Genomic DNA, 21,305 nt, shown 5'->3' on the forward strand with positions numbered 1-21,305 from the left:
AACTATGAAGCCCTTGAGGTTTATTAAAATAGTTTAAGACACAGCAATTTCATTAAACAAGAAGAAATGCCGGTCTTATACTAGGAAATATCCTGTACTAAAAATCGCAGCTTGACTTGCCATATTACAAGCTGAAGGGTCAAAGCATTTACATGCAATGTTAATAGAACTCACAGCCAAGAAACACAGCTGGAGCCCTGTCACTTTGCATCTTAGGGGACAGTATTGGCACTCTCAATGGAAAATACAAAGGATACCCTTGGAACATAGCTATGGAATATCACCTTTCCCCCTTTTTTTCTTATGTGGACCTGCTAACACAGCTTGACTAAAGCAATTAGGTCCAACCTAAAAGAATAAGTGCAAAATCATTGAAACCACATTTAGAATTTATACATTACATATGCTCAATATAATGTCACTCAGATCAGCCTGCAACAGCAATAAAATAATAAAGCAAAATATGGAAACCTAAAATATTTACAATATTAAATTAAAAAGCAAATTACTAAGCAGTTAACACTTCAGTAACTTATATGGCATATAACTAAATAATAGTGTGTAAAGGTGTGCAGAGGTGTAGAAACATTTGGCTTTTGCATGACTGGAATGAAGGGGACTAAACAAAAGTTAACAATCACATCCATTGCTTTGTCCACTTTTCAGGCTTGGGACTCAGCCAGCTCTGGCATGCAGCCCACTAGGGGTGCTGACTTGGGCCAAAAATTGGGGGGAGGGTGCGCGCAGTGGCATGTTGTGTGTGCAGCTTCAATGGCCACTGCTTCTTCTCTCTCGTGCTCAGGAGGAGCATGCCTTTGATGCTGCACTGTGTTTGGCCTTCTCCGTCCCCTCAATAATAGAGGGGTTGAGTCCCTGTTAGGAATATTGAGCGGGCTGAGGACACCTCTGCCCCCTAGAATTGGCACACCTGCAGCCCACAGAAGTTTGCCCACAAGAGAATGCAGCCCTTGGGATGAAGAAGAGTTCCCCACCTGCATTATAGTTAACTTGGTTAGTTATTACCACGGCAGCCCTTGAATTTCAATATCAGTAATATTTGTTACTCCACAAGATATTCCATTTTGCAAGTTGTACAGTACTGTACAACAGTCATTAACATACCGAGAATTCCATTCTACTGAAACTAATCTAAGAGATACTAAAGTCCAAATGCAAATTACCGTATGAGAGATGATAACAAAAGATGTGAAATATTTTGGACATGTATCAAACTTGAAAATGGTCCCACCAAATTTATTAGTATAATAATAATACCTTTCTTGTCAATGTACAATCTGTGTACAATGAAATTAACCAAGCCTTCCCCCCCCCATACACTCAATCACATTGCACTCTGTGTGCTTGTCGCACAACACACCAACCCTGAAAGTCAGTTGCACTATATTATTTTCCGTTCAGCAGCCTAACAGTCCACAGATAGAAACTGTTTTTTAGCCTGTTGCTACGACTGATTATACTTCTATATCTCTTGCCTGAGGGTAGAAGATTAAAGAGGTGCTGGCCGGGGTGTGAATCGTCCCTCCTAAGTTTTCTCGTTCTCCTAAGGCAATGATCCTTGTGATGTCATCTAGTGGGCTCAGGGAACAGTGCTGTGTTCACCACCCTCTGTAAAGACTTTCTGTCCGTGACTGTCAAATGTACCACACTTTGATACAATATGAGAGGACACTTTGTATTGTGGACCGGTAGAAGGAAGTCATCAATTGTTGTTTAACATTGTTCTTTCGCAAGACCCTGAGGAAATGGAGTCTCTGTTGGGCCTTCCTAACCACCTGAGTTATATTGTTTTTCCAAGTGAAGTCTTCACTAAGGTAAACTCCCAGGAATTTAAAGAAAGATTCTCTCTCCACCCAACCCCCCCCCCATATACAACAGGCCTAGTTCCCCTCTCTTCCTCCAAAAGTCCAACACCATCTCCTTTGTCTTGCTAATATTTAGATGCAAGTTATTCTCTACGCACCATGTCAATACTGATTCATCTCCCCCTGTAATTAGACCCATTATGGTAGTATCATTTGCAAACTTAATAATTGCAATGGATGGATCAGATGAAATACAGTCATATGTATACAATGAGTACAGGGACTCAGCACACATCCCTGTGGGGTGCCAGTGCTGAGCTTCAGGGAGGTAGATATAACAGGCCCAATCCTCACTGTTTGTGTCCGATCCCTCAGAAAGTCTTTATGAATGGTTTTGTTAAAATAAAATAAATCTCTAGAATTTTTGTGTGTGGTTGCAACCTCATAATATATGAGAAGCTCAATAACATTATATGAAGCTTAAGAAAAATGTCTGTGCATATTGATGCTAAAAATTATGTAAAGGTTTGCATTTGCAAAAGCATGGAAATCTACATTAAGTGAGAGATTCCACTCTAGGTGAAAGAGGAGGTCTGGTGTTTTTTCATTTCACAGGCTTAGGCTACCTGATGACTCATCATTGCAAGAAACCCAAGCTGCAAAGTGCTCAAGAAGATAATTGCAGGCACTCTTGGGGGATGCTGATTATCCCGTCAGTAAGGTAAATCTTCCTGTTCTTTGACATTTGTGGGAAGGCTATGCTCACTGCACCATCTCTTTAAGAGGTAGGATCAGAAGAGTATTTTCCGGTGGCCATAGGATATATCAGATAAGCCTCTTTGACATTAGAGACAGAAGTCCTTTCTGACACCACTTGCCTCTTTGAATCTCTGGCCCAACTAATGGATCCCTGGCAGCAGAAGGGCCCAAAAAGGGGGCATGTTGGGGAGCAGTTGTGGTCCAATGGATTTTCAGGCCTTCCTGGGACACACAGCTAAACTTGGAGAAAATTTAGGCATACTTTTAAATGTATCTAAAACTCTTCCAACTCTTCCAATGGGAGAGCAAATGGCCAAGCCAGACATGGAGGGAGAAATGAAGAACATTTCTATGCCCTCAGTTTCACCTTGTCAGCAGGGCTCTGAATGAGGAAGTTAAACTGCCTTTCTAATTCATCAAGCTTCTCATTAGGATTGCAGCCTTAATCACCTTTTCTGCCAGCTAGTTAAATGTTTGCTGCTTATAATACTTATTTCTTTTTAGTGCTTTAAGTTCGATTCTGTTCATTTCACTGAATGCTTATTTTTTGCTTTGTGTATAATGGAGATTATTGGGGAACTTTGTAAATAACTAAATAGACAATCAATTTATGTATAGGTTCAGTTCTGTGCACGCACAGAGATCACCACACATATTTACTAGCCCTTTTCCTTCCCTCTTGCCCCTGCAGCTGATCTTGTTGCTCCCTACCACCCTCACCACACACTTTCAAGCTGCTCCTCTGTGGTCTGCCTCTCATATTGCATCACTCAAAATATTTTTTTGTAGATGAATAACTAGTTACTTGTACGTTTTTGAACAATGAATTCTACATGGAAATGTAAGATCTGTGTACCATGGAAACAATTTTTTAAAAAAAATATAAACACTGATTACTGTCCTGCTATGATTTCTAAGGTCTTTCAGGTATTTGAAGCTCAATAAATATGTGGCTAAAGAGAGGAGGGAAATGAACATGTACTGTCAGTAACAATGAAGGAATTGCAACACCATAATATGAGCCAAACTAAGTGCTTGGTGTCTAAACCGCAGAACCTAGGGCTGGCCGATCAGAAGGTTGGTAGTTCGAATCCCCGCGACAGGGTGAGCTCCCGTTGTTCGGTTCCAGCTCCTGCCCACTTAGCAGTTTGAAAGCATGCCAAAGTGCAAGTAGATAAATAGGTACCACTCCGGCAGGAAGGTAAATGGCTTTTCTGTGCGTTGCTCTGGTTCGCCAGAAGCAGCTTAGTCATGTTGGCCACATGAACCGGAAGTTGTCTGCGAACAAACGCCGGCTCCCTTGGCCTATAGAGCGAGATGAGCGTGCAACCCCAGAGTCATCTGCGACTGGACCTAACGGTCAGGGGTACCTTTACCTTTACCTAAGTGCTTGGTGTAAAGAAAGTATAAATTGTTTTGTCCAGACAGTTCTACAAATTAATAATTTTGTTGTTGTTGTTAATTATAGGAGTATCTCAGAGTATTTTGTTGCTTTTGCATCTCAACAGAATCAAAATATTCTAAGGGGAAACCAGCAACCATATGGACTCGTTCCCTAGGTTCATCCATGTGATAGCCCACCCTTTGATGAGGCTCACTCCAGGGGGAAGTGGGGATGGGACTGCAGTCTAATTAACACTCTTACTCTAAGGATAAAGCTGGTCTGCCAAAACAGCAAAAAAAAAGAATTACAGTGGTGCCTCACAAGACGAAATTAATTCGTTCCGCGAGTTTTTTCGTCTTGCGATTTTTTCGTCTTGCGAAGCACGGACTTTGGAAAAGCTTCAAAAATCACCAAAGTCTTCAAAAACCTCAAAAAAGGCTACCACACCGCGTGCTATGAGTTGCTCTTCGAAGTGCTCGCTTCGGCAGCACATATACTAAAATTCGAAGTGAATGCACGGTTTTAAGAAAAAGGAAACAAACTTGCAAGACAAAGGAAACAAACTTGCAAGACGTTTTCGTCTTGTGAAGCAAGCCCATAGGGAAATCCGTCTTGCAAAACAACTCAAAAAACAAAAAACTCTTTCGTTTTGCGAGTTTTTCGTCTTACGAGGCATTTGTCTTGCGAGGTACCACTGTACATGTATTCAGCTATTCTCATAGCTTGCTGTAACCTTTTCCCGCAATCTGCGAAAAAAACGAATTGCTGTTATCCCCTGATTCAGCGTTAAAGAGTGGGATTTCCTGGGGAAAGTTGTGGGGCAAAAAAAAAAAGTGCTCAGACACGGCACTTTAAAGTGCAGACCTGGGCACAGAAGTGTTGGGGGCAGTGGAGGTAAATGTGGACAAACCCTCACAGTCTATGGATTCAAAGGACAGGAACTGAAGTCCACTTTTGATAGTAATACAGCTATGAAGAACACTATAGAAAGACATGCTTATATATTTTGGCAAGAAAAGCTTCCCCAATGATGTAGGTACAAAGAAAAAGAAAATATAGGATTATTGTGAAAACAAGTACATAATGCAAGTAACTGATATGAATTTAATGAAAATATTTATTTAAATGGCAATATATACAATGGAGGGGGGGGGATGACAACTGTTATCCAAACAAATATATGTAATGCTTATAAGTACGTAAATGAAACTAAGAATATAATTTATTGTGGTACATTCTGGTGAAAACACACACACTAATCCTAAATAATAATAAAAGTGATGATGATGATGATGGCCTTGTATTACAACACACTTTCCACCCTTCTGGATGCCTTCTGCTGATACCTCAACTCCTATTTGTGCTTTAATGAGCAAACAGTGCTTCTTCACATCACGGCAACCCATTTTCTTGGTAGAGAGGGCATTTCTGAGCATGTAAAGAGATATCCCCTTCCCTGTTTTCTGTTATAGGACAAGTCTTTGTGGATAAGGGACCTCTGTGTGCGCACTGAATATTGCTCCCCCCCCCCTTCTCTGCCTGCAGTTACTGGCTGGATCAGAATATGCTTGTGCTTTCAAAGATACAGACAATATCCCAAATGCTGCTGTAGATAATGACTTAGACTAGCAAGTTCTACCACAGATTCACTGCTGGACTCAATATGTGTTGCTTTCTCTCATACTCTGTTTCTCCTTTGTAAAGTGGCTATAACAAAAGATGTTTCAAACATTACACTTTTACCAAAATTATGTGTGAGATCATCCCAGAAGGTGACCTAATGCATAAGCTCTGAGGTGGTTCTTAGTGAGCCTGCCTTGGAGAATGGATTGTGAAGCACTTTGTATGGGCAAAGTTGAACAATGATTATGTAGCAGTTTGAAACCACACTCTAATCTTGGTAGTACAGTATCTTTACAGTCAAAGACTATTTTCTAGTGATACAGACTGATATATATCACACATATTAAAATAACAGTACCTCAATTGATCACTAAGGTCAGTTTGTAGGTCAAGGTAGGGGAAGCAGGCTATATACTTACAACCGTTAGATGCAGTGAGTCTACTAGCAAAAGAAATATATTTAAGTAATTTGGTTGTTAATTTTCCAGTGCAGGGTCAGCAGCATCCTTGTTACATGCCTTAGGCAATATATGGTTCATTATGTAATGGAACCTGCCAGCCTGCCAGGTATGTTTATACATCCTGCACACTGGTACCATGTACTGGAGCAGATCAGAAATTTGACTCTAATTATGGCAGCTGTGTTCACTGATGCATCCAAATTAAAAGTGACCTGTGGGAGTGAAATCTGCATTGCTTTTAGTTTGAGCATCCTTTAGGGAATTGTATAACCTATGAAACATTCTTGGGTTCATTTCAAAAAGGCACAGACTTCAAGATGCAAAATTTCAAGCACCAGTTGTCCATTTCACAGATAAAAGCACAGTGCATGCCCGCTGAGACATTTTGATCTTCAGCCAGCCAGTAAAGAACCAGATGGACAAATTTTCTAAGGCAATACAAAGTTTCTCCTTATAGCTTTGTATTTGATTCTGCCCAGTGTTCCCAACCAACCCTTCCCCATGTCCTGTGTAGTTCATTACCAGTGCACGGATGCTGTTTTCTCAGAGGCTCCTGGTGACTGTATATTCTACATTGTGGCACAGCAGTAGGGCTGCCAGGTCTTCACCCAGAGTTGGTTCTTGTCCTTTTAAAAGTTCCGAGGCACCAAGAGTGGATGGATAAAGACAAACCTGTGTAGTAGCAGTGATGTCCCAACCCCAGGCATGTATAAGCTGCAGCAGGGGAACAGAGCACATATATCAAATTGTGTGGCATGAAACTATGCCACTCTGCCCCCACACCTACCTAGTCAATCTCTACCTTACCCAATCACAGACTGGAGAGGAGGGTGGGGCAAAGGTTCTGTTGGAAATAGTGTAATGTGGGCATAGGCAAACTCCGGCCCTCCAGATGTTTGGGACTACAATTCCCATCATCCCTGACCACTGGTCCTGTTAGCTAGGGATGATGGGTATTGTAGTCCTAAACATCTGGATGGTCGGAGTTTGCCCATGCCTGGTGTAATGGGAGGTGGCCAGATGTCATCTACGCAAATCCTTCCTCAACACAAACTAAGCCTTTCCTCTGTTGATGGACTTCTTGCACTTGTGGACACCTGCAATTCATGACATACACCCACCTTTCTCCTCTTGTTTTCCCAGAAATGGTGTCTGTGAATTTGACATCGTAGGTAGGATACAAATGTGTGCCACTACACAATTTGTATGGTGCATTTCCAGCATAATAGCTCTATAGTCTTACATTTCTGCTACATAGGAGCTATGTATCTCAAACCTGGGCCATAGTCAGCCAGGATGGGCACTGGCCAAAGGCCTGATGGCTCACTGGCCTCACCCAGCACTGCTGTCATATCCCACCCTCCCAGCTGAGCCCCCTAATAGCTGGTTTAGGGGTGGAAAGGCAGCAGAGCCGCTTAAATAGGAGCCAAGCTAATGGCCACCTACCACCTTCAATGCTCTAGTATAAGCTAGAGCATTTATATACCACCCTATCGCATTCAGATGAATCTAGCAAGTGACCACAGGGCACAAAGCAGAAGGCCTAGATGCTCCAGTAAAATAGATGGGAGGACAAGGAGAGAGGGGTGGGTGGCAGCAAAGTGACTGCAGTGCCATCCATGTCTGACAATGTTTGAAAGACTGAATGAGCCTAGAAAAACTTTGTTGCAATAGAAAATGGAGCACAATTTGTCAAGAAGAGGATGCTGGATATACTGGAAGCCTTTGTTTAGATGCAGAATGCTTGAGGGAATAGTAAGATCTACATTGACAGAGTGGCAGGGTTCAATGTTTTTGCAGGAAAGAAAAGCTCTTTGCCTGTCTTTTCACACAAAAGAACCTTCTATCAATCCAGCACGTGAGTGCCTATCAGGTATATAAAAACAGATTTTCTGCACAACTTATAAAAATGCTAAATTAAGGTATATTTTTGCAACATTTCATTCCAATATCCTCAGATTTTAAGCACTGTTGTATGGATTAATTAATTGTAGCAAATTTGTTTTAAATTGAGCTGCCATACTTTTTTTGTCACTGGAATTTGGTAATGCACAGGTATTGTGTATAAATAAACTATGTCGTTTGTTATCAATGTATTACTAATGAGCTCTTGAAACGTTTTATTCTACTGGCAGTCCTTGAATAACAATTCATTGAATTTCCAGACTTATTTCCATGGTGAGTTTAGGAATACACGCTTTAAAAAAACACAATACAAATTTCATCTAAATTATTTTTTATTTACTGGTTTAACTGGCAGCTCCACTGCACTCTGGGTGGTTTATTTGCACTTGTTAATGTCAAAACTGTCTCTTAGTGGTGGTTTTCAAATGCTGATTAATGAGGAGTTTTAAAATTTATTACAGATTGCTTCTTCAGTGCTCTTTAAGCAACTGTGTGATTTAAACAAATAAACTAACAACTACAAAATACTCTGCATTTGTTAGCAGCCCTATTAATCCTTGTACCACTTAGGAGGGTCATACTAGTAACACTGACCGCACTGGTGAGAATGTATTGCCTCAGCAGCACATAAAAATCGTTTTTATAGGACTCATCACAGTAAGTGGCTTGCACCCTTTTCCACATTATGAACACAGCGTATCACCTTGCATGTGTATAAGCTACCCATTCCTCTCATTCTTTTATTGACACATATATTGTACTGTCAGCTCACCGGAACCACTTGAGCTGCACAACCCACAGCATGCACCAACCACTCACACTTTGTCTGTACAGAAAGGAATGCTTCAACATTCTCTCATTTTGCCTACTTAAGGGGAACACAGGCATTCTGTGCATGGTTTTATTTATTAAATTTGTATACAGCCCTTCATCAAAAGATCACAAGACTGCTCACAACGTAAAAATACAAAATGAGACAACACAAAACACATTTTTTTTTTAAAAAAAAAAAACCCAATAACTTCCCCTCCCACATTATGGTATTGCTCAAGGACCGAAGTTTTCATTTGGGAAACCATCTGAAGTATGACATTCTCAGGACATCCATGGCCAAGCAAAACAGAAAGCAAGTACAGATGATGCACTGCTGCTGGAGCAGTTGCTAGTGGATGCACTATGACGTAGCAAGAACATCCTGAGTGTACAGTCACTGTTGGACCTCCTGGTTGGTCTCCACCCTGAGTGCACCACAACTGACCACTCCAAAGAGATAGGCTCGTATAAGACTTCACATGGGAATTTACCTCATTATCGAGAGCAATGCAGGCAAGTTCCTTATCTGTGGTGATAGGCCTGAGAGCCCCACCATCTCTTCCAAGGCCCACTACCCAAGGACCCTGGTCAGTACTGCATCTGGCTGAGCTGGCTTAAAAACAGAAATTATGTGTAAGTTATGTGTATTTTAATGAACTGAACAGTGTGTGTATTAACAGTGCTCAGTTTATATTTTTTAGTTGCTATTTTATTAATGTTGCTAATATTGTTTTATAGATTATAAATGCCCTAATGATTTGTTTGATAAGACTTTTGGTGTAATTGTGATGCTTCGCTTATTTTTAGATGCTTTTTTTGTTAATAGTGGTTTACATATTTGTATTTGTTTCATGGATGATTTGTTAATTATTTTTTATATGATTTTTGCTGTATTTGTAATGTTACATTATGTTTTATCGCTGGCATCCATCTGCCTTGAGAGACAATGGAGTGCTCCTCTGATAAATAATAATGCAATAATTAAAACTGAAATACCATATATCTGGAATGTTGTTTCCCCATTCAGTCTGGCTCATTTTTGTGCTGTAACAAATATGCATAGTTATAATATATTATGGCCAATTTATCCACACCATTATATTTGCCTTTGCAATGACTAGTATGCTTTGACAGAACTACAGACTTTCTTAAATACTGTTTGATCATGTATCATTATATATGCTGGATTTTAAAAAGAGATGCCAGAAGTTATACACAGAAAAGTCTAGACAGATGTACTATTACTAGCTTGAGACCTCTGTGTAGGTAAACATTTGTGCTCCTGGACCACATGAACCCGGTCCTGCTACCTCTTCAGTTGTAGCTATTATGGAATTAGCAACATATGACTTCTTTTCCTTTCAGTTCCTGCTCGTGTAGTGGATGTATACTAGGGTGTGAGCACACAAAAGATTCAGGTGAATGTGGCTTGCCTGAGCTAAATGGGAATCTCTCCAAAGTGTCCCAAACTGAAGCAGGGACCTCTGACGCAGTATCAATTGACAAAGTGGTACCATGATAATGGGATTATCTCAACATTAAGTACCTTACAGCACTATGTGGTTGATACAAGTCTCTCTAAAATAAAATGGCATTACTTCAGTTCAGCCTTTTTTGTCTATCTGTGTTTTAAGAATGTCCATGCATAACAGAAAACCTCGGTTCACTAATATCGTATTCCAGAACATTTCTGTATCTGCTGTAGGATTCTATGTTTCAAAAATTAATTGGAAAATGAACTGGAAATTAAAATACAGGAAAACAACAAGGTGGGGGGGGGGGAGAGACATAAACATGCACAGCAGCTCAATCTAGCAATTGTTGCCCCTAGGTAAAGAGTAAGAATGACATTTTGCGTGCATAGGTCCCGTGTGATATTGCTGCCATTTATTCTATAACTCCAGCTGAAAGAAGATGAAAAGAAAAAATATTTTTATCTAACCTTGAGGGATTAGGTTTTGCAGCATGCTTTAGACTAGAGATGATTGCTAATGGGCAAAAGTTAAAGATGTTAAAACTGCAATACAGTGAATAATTCAACTGGCAAATGCATGACAACTTAAAATTATCTCCTGATAAAGGGGCCATCGGGGAAAAGAGAGAGAGAAATTCCTTGGATTCTTTGTTGTGAGGAACAAATAGAAGCTTTACAGCACAATAAAATCAATCAACCCAATGTAATGGTTTTTAATAGGCACAGGAGTCACAATGCAAATACAAGGGCTTTTACCTTTCTATAAAGGAAGCAGATACATATGCACATTGCATTTAACACACGGATTATTAGAGTCCAGAAAAATGAATGGAGCAGCTGTTGTGTGCAGGGGAGGTGTATGCGCTTATTGGAGAGGTTCTGATGTTTGCATGGTGTGCAGAACACAATTACAAAAGCTACAGGAACTTGGACCTCACTTTTCATTTGCTGGTTAGATACACATTCACCCCAATATAAAATGCATATCCTCCTTCAAATGTGAAAAGTGCACACATGCAGGATTAGGAAGGAGTGCCCAGAAGGAGCATCTAGACTGCTGCTTCTACTCAGCAAACTATTTTGTTATATACATTTCACATTGACAGGATGCATGTGTATTTTGTCCTAAGCATACGTAGCCAAATAGAAAAAAATGTTTTTGAAGAATCCACCCCATGGCAAAGAGAATAAACATACACAACTGGATACATTGTTCCAGCCAAGGTTTTTAAAAGAAACAAAAGCAAAATGCATCTTTCCTTGTCTCTTTTACTTTCATCATGACAGTAAAAATGCTTAATACAAACTTAATACTAGGTATAAAAACAGAACAAAGATGGCATTCTGGGGGTTGGACTGATTTTATTTTATTTTCTACTAGGAAAATAATGAATTAGCTTTTAAAAAGGAAAAGTGAACGGGGGGGGGGGGGAATCACTAATGGTGATGGCTACAAAGATTATGATGAATCAATTATTATGGTAAAGATAGATACATTTTTCTTGAGATGGATACTTGTCATTTTAAAAGCATCATAGCAAGAAAAAGTTGCCCATCCTGTCAGATTGGATTTAGCTCTGCTATGCATTTCCTCTTGTACCATTCCTCCCAACTTGGTCAGATATTGTCTCGGAGATTGATACTAATCCCAGTCCAAAAGGTGCAAAGGGACACTCAGCCAGCAATCCCCTTTCCTCTGTGCTGCAACACAAGCAGTTTTTTAATCTCTCATAAATGCAAAACAGGGTGCATTGTAGAGTGATTGAATGATAACAGTAATAGTGTATGGATTTTATTGTGTTGTGTTTTTTTTTAAAAAAAAAAATTGATGTGGATGCAGGCATGACTGCATAGGTAAAAGGGCCCTCTGGATCAAAGTTCTAGCCTGGTTAAAGAGGGCTGGCCTATGATCACATCTTGCTCTCTGAGGCAATGGACAAGATGGCAACCCCTCCCTCATAGCACATGCAGAAGGTAACTGGATTGGCTGTTATACCACATCATACACCACACCAGAGGGTAGCAGGCCAGTGTAAAGCTCACGCTGCATGCACAGCTTTTCTTCCAATGGAGGAAAATAGTTGGGGGTGGAAAGACTTGCCCCAATACTCTTTAGCATGTTGCCTAAGATGGCCCCTCATTCTACCTAATGCTAGGGCTGACCTTGAAGCTGAAGGAGCACCAGAGGTAATCTGATGAAGAGTCAGACAAAACTAAGTAACAGCTTCTGTCACAGATACAATATCAGATCCAATGCTTATGCCAATTTCTATTAGAATATGCTCGCCCTTGATTATTTGAGAACATGGAACTATTATTTGGCTATTCACTTTGTGTAAGGGAGAGACACAACACCTGCCAGCAATTCCTCATTCTTCACATAATGTCTACTTCAGGCATAGGCAAACTCGGCCCTCCAGATGTTTTGGGACCACAACTCCCATCATCTGAGCACTGGTCCTGTTAGCTAGGGATGATGGGAGTTGTAGTCCCAAAACACCTGGAGGGCCAAGTTTGCGTATTCCTGGTCTACTTGATTCATTTGCATGTAGGGTCCCAGAGGCGGACTTTGGAGATCTTCTGTAATATGGCACCATGTGTGAGGCCATTTGGTGTCCCCAAATGGATCTTCTCAGTTATGGATCTTCCAAATTTTGTGCCTCCTTGGCTTGGCACCCCTTTGTGAGGCAACCACCTGCACTGCCCTAAATCTGGCACACAGGATCCTGTTTGTGAGCCTCCGTCAAATATGGTGATCCTGCATAGCAGATGTAGCTTACAGAACAAGTGTCCATCAAGGAATGACTTGCTGCCTGAAGTTTTGAGGATACTGTTTTGATCCTCTGTAAAAGTAGAAAATGTTCTCCATCAAAAAAGAGATCAAACATTGCACTTTGTTCATCAATATTAACAGATTAAAAACAAATACTATTTGTTTTAATGTTCACCAATATATGGGGATGAGAGAGCTAGGTAACTTGCAGGTTCCACTTGTACCATCTTCATCCCAGTACTTAAATATATATGCAAAATACAGTGGTACCTCGGGTTAAGTACTTAATTCGTTCTGGAGGTCTGTTCTTAACCTGAAACTGTTCTTAACCTGAAGCACCACTTTAGCTAATGGGGCCTCCAGCGGCTGTGCCGCCAGAGCCCGATTTCTGTTCTTATCCTGAAGCAAAGTTCTTAACCTGGAGCACTATTTCTGGGTTATCAGAGTCTATAACCTGAAGCGTATCTAACCTGAAGCGTATGTAACCTGAGGTACCACTGCAATCTAGTAAAGTAGAACATGATAACTTTAAAATGTACAACCTAATTTTGTGCATCTTTCTTTGGCAACATGCCCAGATACATTCAATTAGACTTATGGAGGGTAAGCGTGCATGGGGTTTCAAACTCTGGTGCACTTAACTGTGACTGAACCTCAATGAATACAGTGAGTCTTGAAAAGCAGCACATGATAGTGCTGTAAAAATAACACTTCAACTGAAAGGTACCACTTTATCACAACACAGTACCTGTTTCAATATGTACATGTGCTGATCGATTCCTGCAAAAATTTCCATTACGTGGATATTAATGTTACTCCTATTTAACATTACACTAGTGACATGGTGTGCAAACTAGATGCAATTTTATTGACTGACACAAGGACCAAGGAGGCTGATATTTCGGCCAACAGAATTTACTAATTTGCTTGTGCGTTTGCTACTCATTTGAAGAATAAAAGCTAGTATTTCATTCCTCATAAGAGACTTATCAAAAAGTAAAAAGCTAAAGAATAAAACAAGAACAAATTAAATGGTGTTGAAAGCCTCAAGGGGAAAAGTAATTCAGTTTGCGTTGCTTGGGATTTTAATTGCTGGCAAATTATATTTTGGAATGCATTCAGGAGATGAAATGGTTTCTGCTCTGTTTTGTAAATCATTTTCATATTTTACAGGCATGCAGCCAACTGGTTATAATGACATATTGAACTCAAAGTCCCACATGATGTGTACTGATGATACACTCATACTGAAAAGAGGATTTCCAACTATGCTTTCTAACTATATCTAACCATCTGTCTATCTATGAACTGTTGACTGCAAAAGAATACGAATATATGAATATAGCCTTGTAAATAATTATTCAGTAGATACTCATTCACCTGGTCCTTTACCTATCTGCACACCTGCCCCACCTCCACCATCATACAAAGGGACAACTTTTCTCCAGCTAGCACAGTAGCAGTAATTTGATTAGTAGCACTAGAAGTAATTATTAGAGAGATAACTAGTCAAAAAACAAAGGTTGGTAGCTCTTCTCTTAGTTTTTCTCATTTACTTCTTCTTACTGTATTGCCGATTTAAGACTAACACGTAGGCTATTGAGTTCAAGAGTTGCTCAAATTTGCATCTCTTTGATGTTGGCATTTAAACTGTTCTAAACTCAAATCTATAAACTGCATGCAACTTTTTTTGCCCTTGAGTATCTCCATTTTTTGTAAGTGTCAAATGCCACCAACGCAAGTTCCCAAATAGAATGCTGTACACCAAGTATCAGCCTGTGCAATGCAACATGCTGTCCACTGGAAAAAAAGAAAGACATGTTTTCCTCCTTATTTTTCCTACCAGCTATGATGTTATTCATGAACCTTGAGGACACTTAGCCCTAAACTGGGATTTTGGCACTATGAAGACAGGGTGCTTTTGAACAGGACTGCACCTCTTGGGATTTTTCTGCTTCAGAATAGCCTTAGAAAGACTGCAAGTTCAATTTCTTGTCATGACAAAATCTCTCCATACCATCACTTCATGATAAGGCTACCCCAGAAGCCACTTCATTGACATGCTAGCTTTTACAGGCAGGGTATATTTGATATCAGCATCCATTCATGCAATTTCCTTCTCCAAGAGCATTCTGAATAGCTAGATTCTCACTGGAGAAATAAAGAGGAATAATTTACGCTCACTTTCTCTAAATGGATAGCTTTTAAAGTACTGGAAATTATGGAGGTAAATAAACAGGCCAAATTCAAATGACCATAAGGAGTTATACACTTAAGTCCTACTTTATGAGAAGTCTGGGGATAATAATTTTGTACTTATAAAAGTTGCATTATTAATTTAAAAGGATATGCCTGTGGTTTAACATCTAAATAATTTTAAAGCAAAATTTCTTTTTCTTTTTCAAGCAATAAGTTCATAATGTTATTGAATGTGCTTAAAAAGCCCAGCCCTATGACACATTGTTCTTCTGCCTTGCAACAGTGACCATAGGTTTTGAGCCCCATTAACCAGAGGCTCATGAAATCTAAGGATTTGCCTGAGGTCCAACAAGATTGTTTACCCTTTTTTATCCATGCTAGCTAACTGCAGGAGGTAACCATCAAACAGAGTGTGCAGACAATACGCTGAGAGGTCCTAGGGAGGTTGCAAGACATTTGAGATGGGGTACTTGCCAAAGTTAACCTATCTCCTGATGAAATGCTGATGAGCAAGAATGAACAGCTCCATCCTGCAAGCTACTGCTTCCTCATTGCCCATAAATTTATCTTGGGGTATGGGAAGAAGGAGAAAGACATTAGTGAGTACTCCCCACACTCTGACAGAGAATTTCTGGGCACTTTTACTGAATACTCATAAAAGCTCAAGCCTCTGGGGCATTTGATTGGAGCACATGCAAAGGCTTGTCTTCTTTTAGGAATAACTTTCCTTTTAGGAATAACTTTCCTAGGACCTTTACTGCTAAGGGAGGTGGGCTATTAGAGGAGAGATTCAAGCATGTTGGGCAGCTGCTGAGACCCAAGTGTGGTCACCCTTGTTCTTAGGCCATGGCAGCTGTAATGTTGTGGGGTAATCTGGTCCTCTGCTAGTGCATAGTAGTGGTTTGTCAGATGTGGGATTGCAATAATTGGTGATGACTGCTGCCCAGTGGTATTGTTAGATACTTAAAGGACTTAAGTACCATGAAAAAACTTTTGCATAAAATTTGCATATGTATTGATGAACATTAAAGGCTGACCTTCAGAAGCAAAAACACAGCCTGTGTCTCTCGCTGTCAGGGTTTACCCTAAGCTATGGAGACACGGGTGGCACTGTGGTCTAAACCACAAAGCCTAGGGCTTGTCGATCAGAAGGTCGGCAGTTCGAATCCGCACGATGGGGTGAGCTCCCGTTTTTCAGTCCTAGCTCCTGCCCACCTAGCAGTTCGAAAGCACGTCAAGTGCAAGTAGATAAATAGGTACTGCTCCGGCGGGAAGGTGAACGGCCTTTCTGTGCGCTGCTCTGGTTCACCAGAAGCGGCTTAGTCATGCTGGCCACATGACCCGGAAGCTGTCTGTGGACAAACGCCGGCTCCCTCGGCCTATAGAGCGAGATGAGAGCTGCAACCCCAGAGTCATTCGTGACTGGACTTAAGGGTCAGGGGTACCTTTACCTTTACCTTATGGGGTACCAACAGGATTTTCTGGGCCCAGCACATTACATGTGGATTGGGCCCTCCATAAACTGAGATGGGGAGTCTCAGCAGCACTGCACTTTACAGCCACCTGCCCTGTAGTTAAAGGACTTTCTTTTTTAAAGTGTGGAGGGCAAAGACTGAGCCCCAATACAAAATACCTAGGAGTTGGCCACCTGGGCTATCCTCAAACAATGCTCCTGCTGCTGGCAGAGTGGGGTCAGTGATGTATGGACCATGAGTTGGGTGATAATCATATGATGTAACAGCTCATAAGTAGGCCTGCTGTCCATGGTACTGCAATAATGGTACAATTAACTAGAGTGTGGTTCAAGGACAAGCAAAATTGTGCCACACACACACATAGGCTGGCTACCCTTGCCAGACTCTTTGGTCATTTATTCAGGCAGGGTTATAACCACCACACTTGATAACAGTGTGATCCATTTTAATCCCAGTTCCTGATGTATGCTGCATTATTTCTTTAATCTACAATTTGAACTTCTAGAACTTTGGGGATTTCAGTAAAGTTATAAATTCAAGGCAAAATACTGCAATTGCCTTATGTGCTTCTTTCCTTTCTTCTCTCAATTTTATGTTGCTTGTGAAGTTATTTGATTTCAGAAAATAACTAATCCCCATTAGACTAGACTAAACTGGAACAGACTAAAAACTAGCAATTCTGTTCATGCAGTGGAATTATTTTTCATATTGTTTCAATAATTCCAATCTATTTCTGCATGGCCCTACCTTTCTAACCATTTTTGACCTTGGCTGTTGTAGGAATTGAAAGCATCTGCTTATGTGAAATGGCATTAGATTGTTTTTTAGATTAATATAGTTTGACATAGAGTCTAGTATATGCAAGCCCACATGAGAATATGCACAAAGAGATAAACATATGGGATGAATAAGGCAATACTCTGTTGATAGCATTAACCAAAATAAAAATAAAAATGTTATCATGTGAATTGGCTCAAAGAGAATTAGGTTTCCTTCTGTATCCTTTCTAATGATATATTTTATTCAAGTTTGGGTTAGAGATTTCTTTCCTTCTATCAAAAGAATGCCTATCATAGGCTTACAAGAAACTTGTTAAAAGAGAATTTGATTAGACTAAATCTACTTGTTATTTGACAATAATGCAGCATTAATGGAATAACGCAACGAATAATGGAATTAAGAACTCTGAAACAGCTCAAACAACATCCCATTACACCAGACTAATTCCACTATTTCAGCAGTAATCTGTTTCACAGCACACCGGAGTGCTTATGCAGTCAAAGCAAGGAACAGTTGCCAGGGAAACCAATCAATTGAAGATACCTTGTGTGAAAATGCAAATTGGGGAGGGGGGATATGAAATGGCTGCACATGGTATTTTGCCAACTCAAGGTAAGTATGACTATTATTTCCTTATCTTCTAGTTAAGTTAATGATCAAGTAAATATTATCATCACCACCCTCTGCCCCAAAAGGAAAAGACTGGGTGGACGCAATAATGTTGTGAAGGAAAAAAAATAAAAATGCTCACCTTATATATTTAAGACAAAGGTCAACACATGGCACAGGACACTTTTTACTTAAAGCTGTTCTGAAGCTAATTTAACATGCTGTGAAATAAATTGAAGGTGCAGTCAAAGAACAGAGGCATAATATGAAACCAAGTAGGCACTATTCCAATGAACAGTCCTCATGAACTGGCCAGATTGAATTCTACTCTTCTGCAGCAACTATTCATTTCATTTCAAATCCCAGTGTGATTTGTTTTCAGATCTGGCTTTAAAAATAATATTTCTCTTATATAGATCCCCCCCCCTCCGATTATTCCCTTGGCTGCCAATTGGAAATTTAGAACTATTATTCTGTGAACACATCAAACATTGCTGTATGTAGGAGCTCTATGGGTAATGTGTAATAATAGGAAGTGTATTTTTCTTACTAATAGTGACCACTTTATAGCCTCCACAGCAACCTATGAATAACCTCCATACCTCTTCTAGCTGATGATAAGACCACAAATCATGATTACATTATTTATGCTGCACCTAGGGTTGTCAAAGTGGTTTATATACATTGACAGGCTCCTTGCTTTAAAGACACACACACACACACACACACAGCAAGCCAGAAGTTAATACAATTCAATTCTGAACTTCACAGTTGTGATTATTCATGATTACTCGGCTTTATTTTCAGCAAACATTTAGTACTCTTCATGATCTCTACAGAAATGCTCATCATGGTTTGATCTGCAAAGTGCAACTAGCATGCCTGAACTATAAAGTTTTGCACTAGGAAAATATTTTTAAAAAACAAATATGAAAAGAACATTACTGTACATTTAGTAAACTTTGATTATTCAACCAAACTATCTGGTCATCCTGTATTTGAATGGCAGATAAAAATACATCATAGCTGATGTACCAAGACTAAATGAAGAAAAAGTAGCCGAGAAAATGTCTTGCACCAGTAGGTTCAAATTTGCAATCCCCATATTCCAAAAGATAGTTGCAGCTTACGTAATGGTAATGTGGTGCTTAGGTAATGTGGTGCTTGCAGGTGTTATTGAAATATAACTTCCATTATCCCAGACCACTGGCCATGCAGGCTAAGAACAATGCAGTCCAGCAAGTCCAGCAACAACTAAGGTACCCGTGCTGGCCACGTCTTGTGTGCGGTATTGTTCCACACCGTATTCCCTTCTAACTTTAGGACTGAATATGCTTTTTCACTACCCTGTGCCCTGGCAACAAGAGGGAGGATGGGTTTGCTTTCACCTGTAATCAGAAGCCAGGCAAGAGGGGACATTTGAAAACCAAACAGAAATATGATTTAACAAACCTAACACAAATTGTTGTGATTTAACAAATTATCTGCACTGTTATTGTGCCAGAACTACTTATACTGCAAGTACATATTTGTAGATATCGAACATGAAATTAAGTTTGCCTGAACAACAGGAATAGTGAAAAGAAAAAGGTATGAAAAATATAGAAAGAAAAGACCCTAATCCTAGCAAAACTATGCTTGGTTGAGGAGACATTTCATATCACTATTACTGAATTTAGTAATTTTCCCCTTTGTGTTATAGAAAGAGCTAACTAGAGAGCAGAAGAAATTCACTTTGCTGTTAATTGCACTGAAAAGCTAACCATTGCATTTCTATTTGGCCATAGTTTTGCTTAATCAGCCTGGATTTTGGAGAAATATAACTATTTTGATATTTATTTATTTTTAAATGTAAGTATCACATAAAATCAAAGTTGCCCATGTTGTTGCATGAATGAAAATGAAAATAGCTAAAGGTAGCTGATAGTGTAGCAATTTTCTGGAAACAAAACTTGCTCCTACAATTTCCTTCCTCAGCAAAAAGGAAAGGAAAGGCTATTAATGCTTATAAACACAATCCAGCCATCTTTAAGTTCTATTGATTTTAATGGGGAAATTAACTAAATTTCTCACAGAAAGCAGTGGGGCCTAATTAGCTGAATGTTGGTGGATTGTCTCATATTAAAAGCCCTTCTGTGAGTGGATTCTACCTATAGTTTATTGTGAAGCTAACCTATGTACTAATGATATAGGAAAGTTTTACTAAACGTTTCAAAGTTGGAGAAGAAGAACTTGGCCAATCCAATGGCTGCTGTTTTCAGTGACAGTGCTGTGTTAATCATCATTTATCTCCTATACTGTAAATTAACACTTCCAAAGCAAGATACATTTTCCTACCAATTTGGATCCCATTAAATTCAGAAACAATTCTATGTCATTTTCAAATTAGAATACTGAGACCCCATTTCCCTCTTGAATTAGTGTCCTAATCTGCCTTGTCTGGAAAACAGGTGGCAGCAGCTGGTAAAGAACAGAGGTTTGGAGAGCAATTCTGCCTTGGGAGACTGATTGTTGGGGATGCAAACTGTCATATTTCACATGCTTTTATACAATTGATGGTAGTGAATAATTCTGCTCAGAATATTCTATACTGGAGAATATTCATAATTCAGAAGACTATCTGCAATACTGGAAGCACAGTGAATGCATAGTGCACTGAAAAGTAGTATTCTGGTATGTTATTGTAAAGGACAACTCTAGATTCCCATAAATGTTAATGGAAATTGTGTGGTCATGTATTTGTGCGCAGCATTCTGAAAATTCACAAAGGAGAATGATTTGTTTATCAGTTTGAGTTGGATACAGTATGAAAGTTTATTAGTGAGGTGGAGGAAGGAATTCTACACTTATGGATGTTAAAGATGGATTGCTAGTATGCCCAGATGAATTAGAAGACTAGGTCCCTGGGGAAAACACCAGAAAAATGCACTGAGGAAACCTCCACTGCACAAAAGACCTATTGAGCAAGAGTGTGTGAAGTTGGGCCATTCACCCCATTTTCCTGAAGCAACTAAAGTGTTGCTGAAGCTGGGGAGTTTTCTCAGCTCAGATTTTTAAAAGCATTTGTACAGTTAATTCTCTCAGCAGTAAAAAAACAAAACACAAAACCTAGCTCCTGGGATTGGAGGCTGTCGTTTCCAGGAAGATCTGACCTGATGTGTTATTTTGTAGGATCAGGCCTTTTGTAGCTCTACAGCTGAACTGTAGATGTGGATATATTTGTTTAG

The 21,305-nt window shown here is 39.7% G+C and overlaps 1 protein-coding gene across 2 annotated transcripts in view; it reads right to left on the reverse strand.

The window, feature by feature from the left end:
• The window catches only part of XKR4 (XK related 4), a 134,878-nt gene that overhangs the window by 79,133 nt on the left and 34,440 nt on the right, over nt 1–21,305 (reverse strand). The window contains exon 2 of one of the 2 annotated variants that reach the window (XM_081874246.1): nt 6,723–6,764. The exons of the other annotated variant lie outside the window; for it this stretch is intronic. Coding sequence (XP_081730372.1) covers nt 6,723–6,764 — 42 coding nt within the window. The remainder of the gene's footprint in view (nt 1–6,722; nt 6,765–21,305) is intronic. 2 annotated transcript variants of the gene reach the window in all.

The sequence above is a fragment of the Podarcis erhardii genome, assembly GCF_964252035.2.
Source record: "Podarcis erhardii genome assembly, chromosome: 8".
NCBI lineage: Eukaryota > Metazoa > Chordata > Lepidosauria > Squamata > Lacertidae > Podarcis > Podarcis erhardii.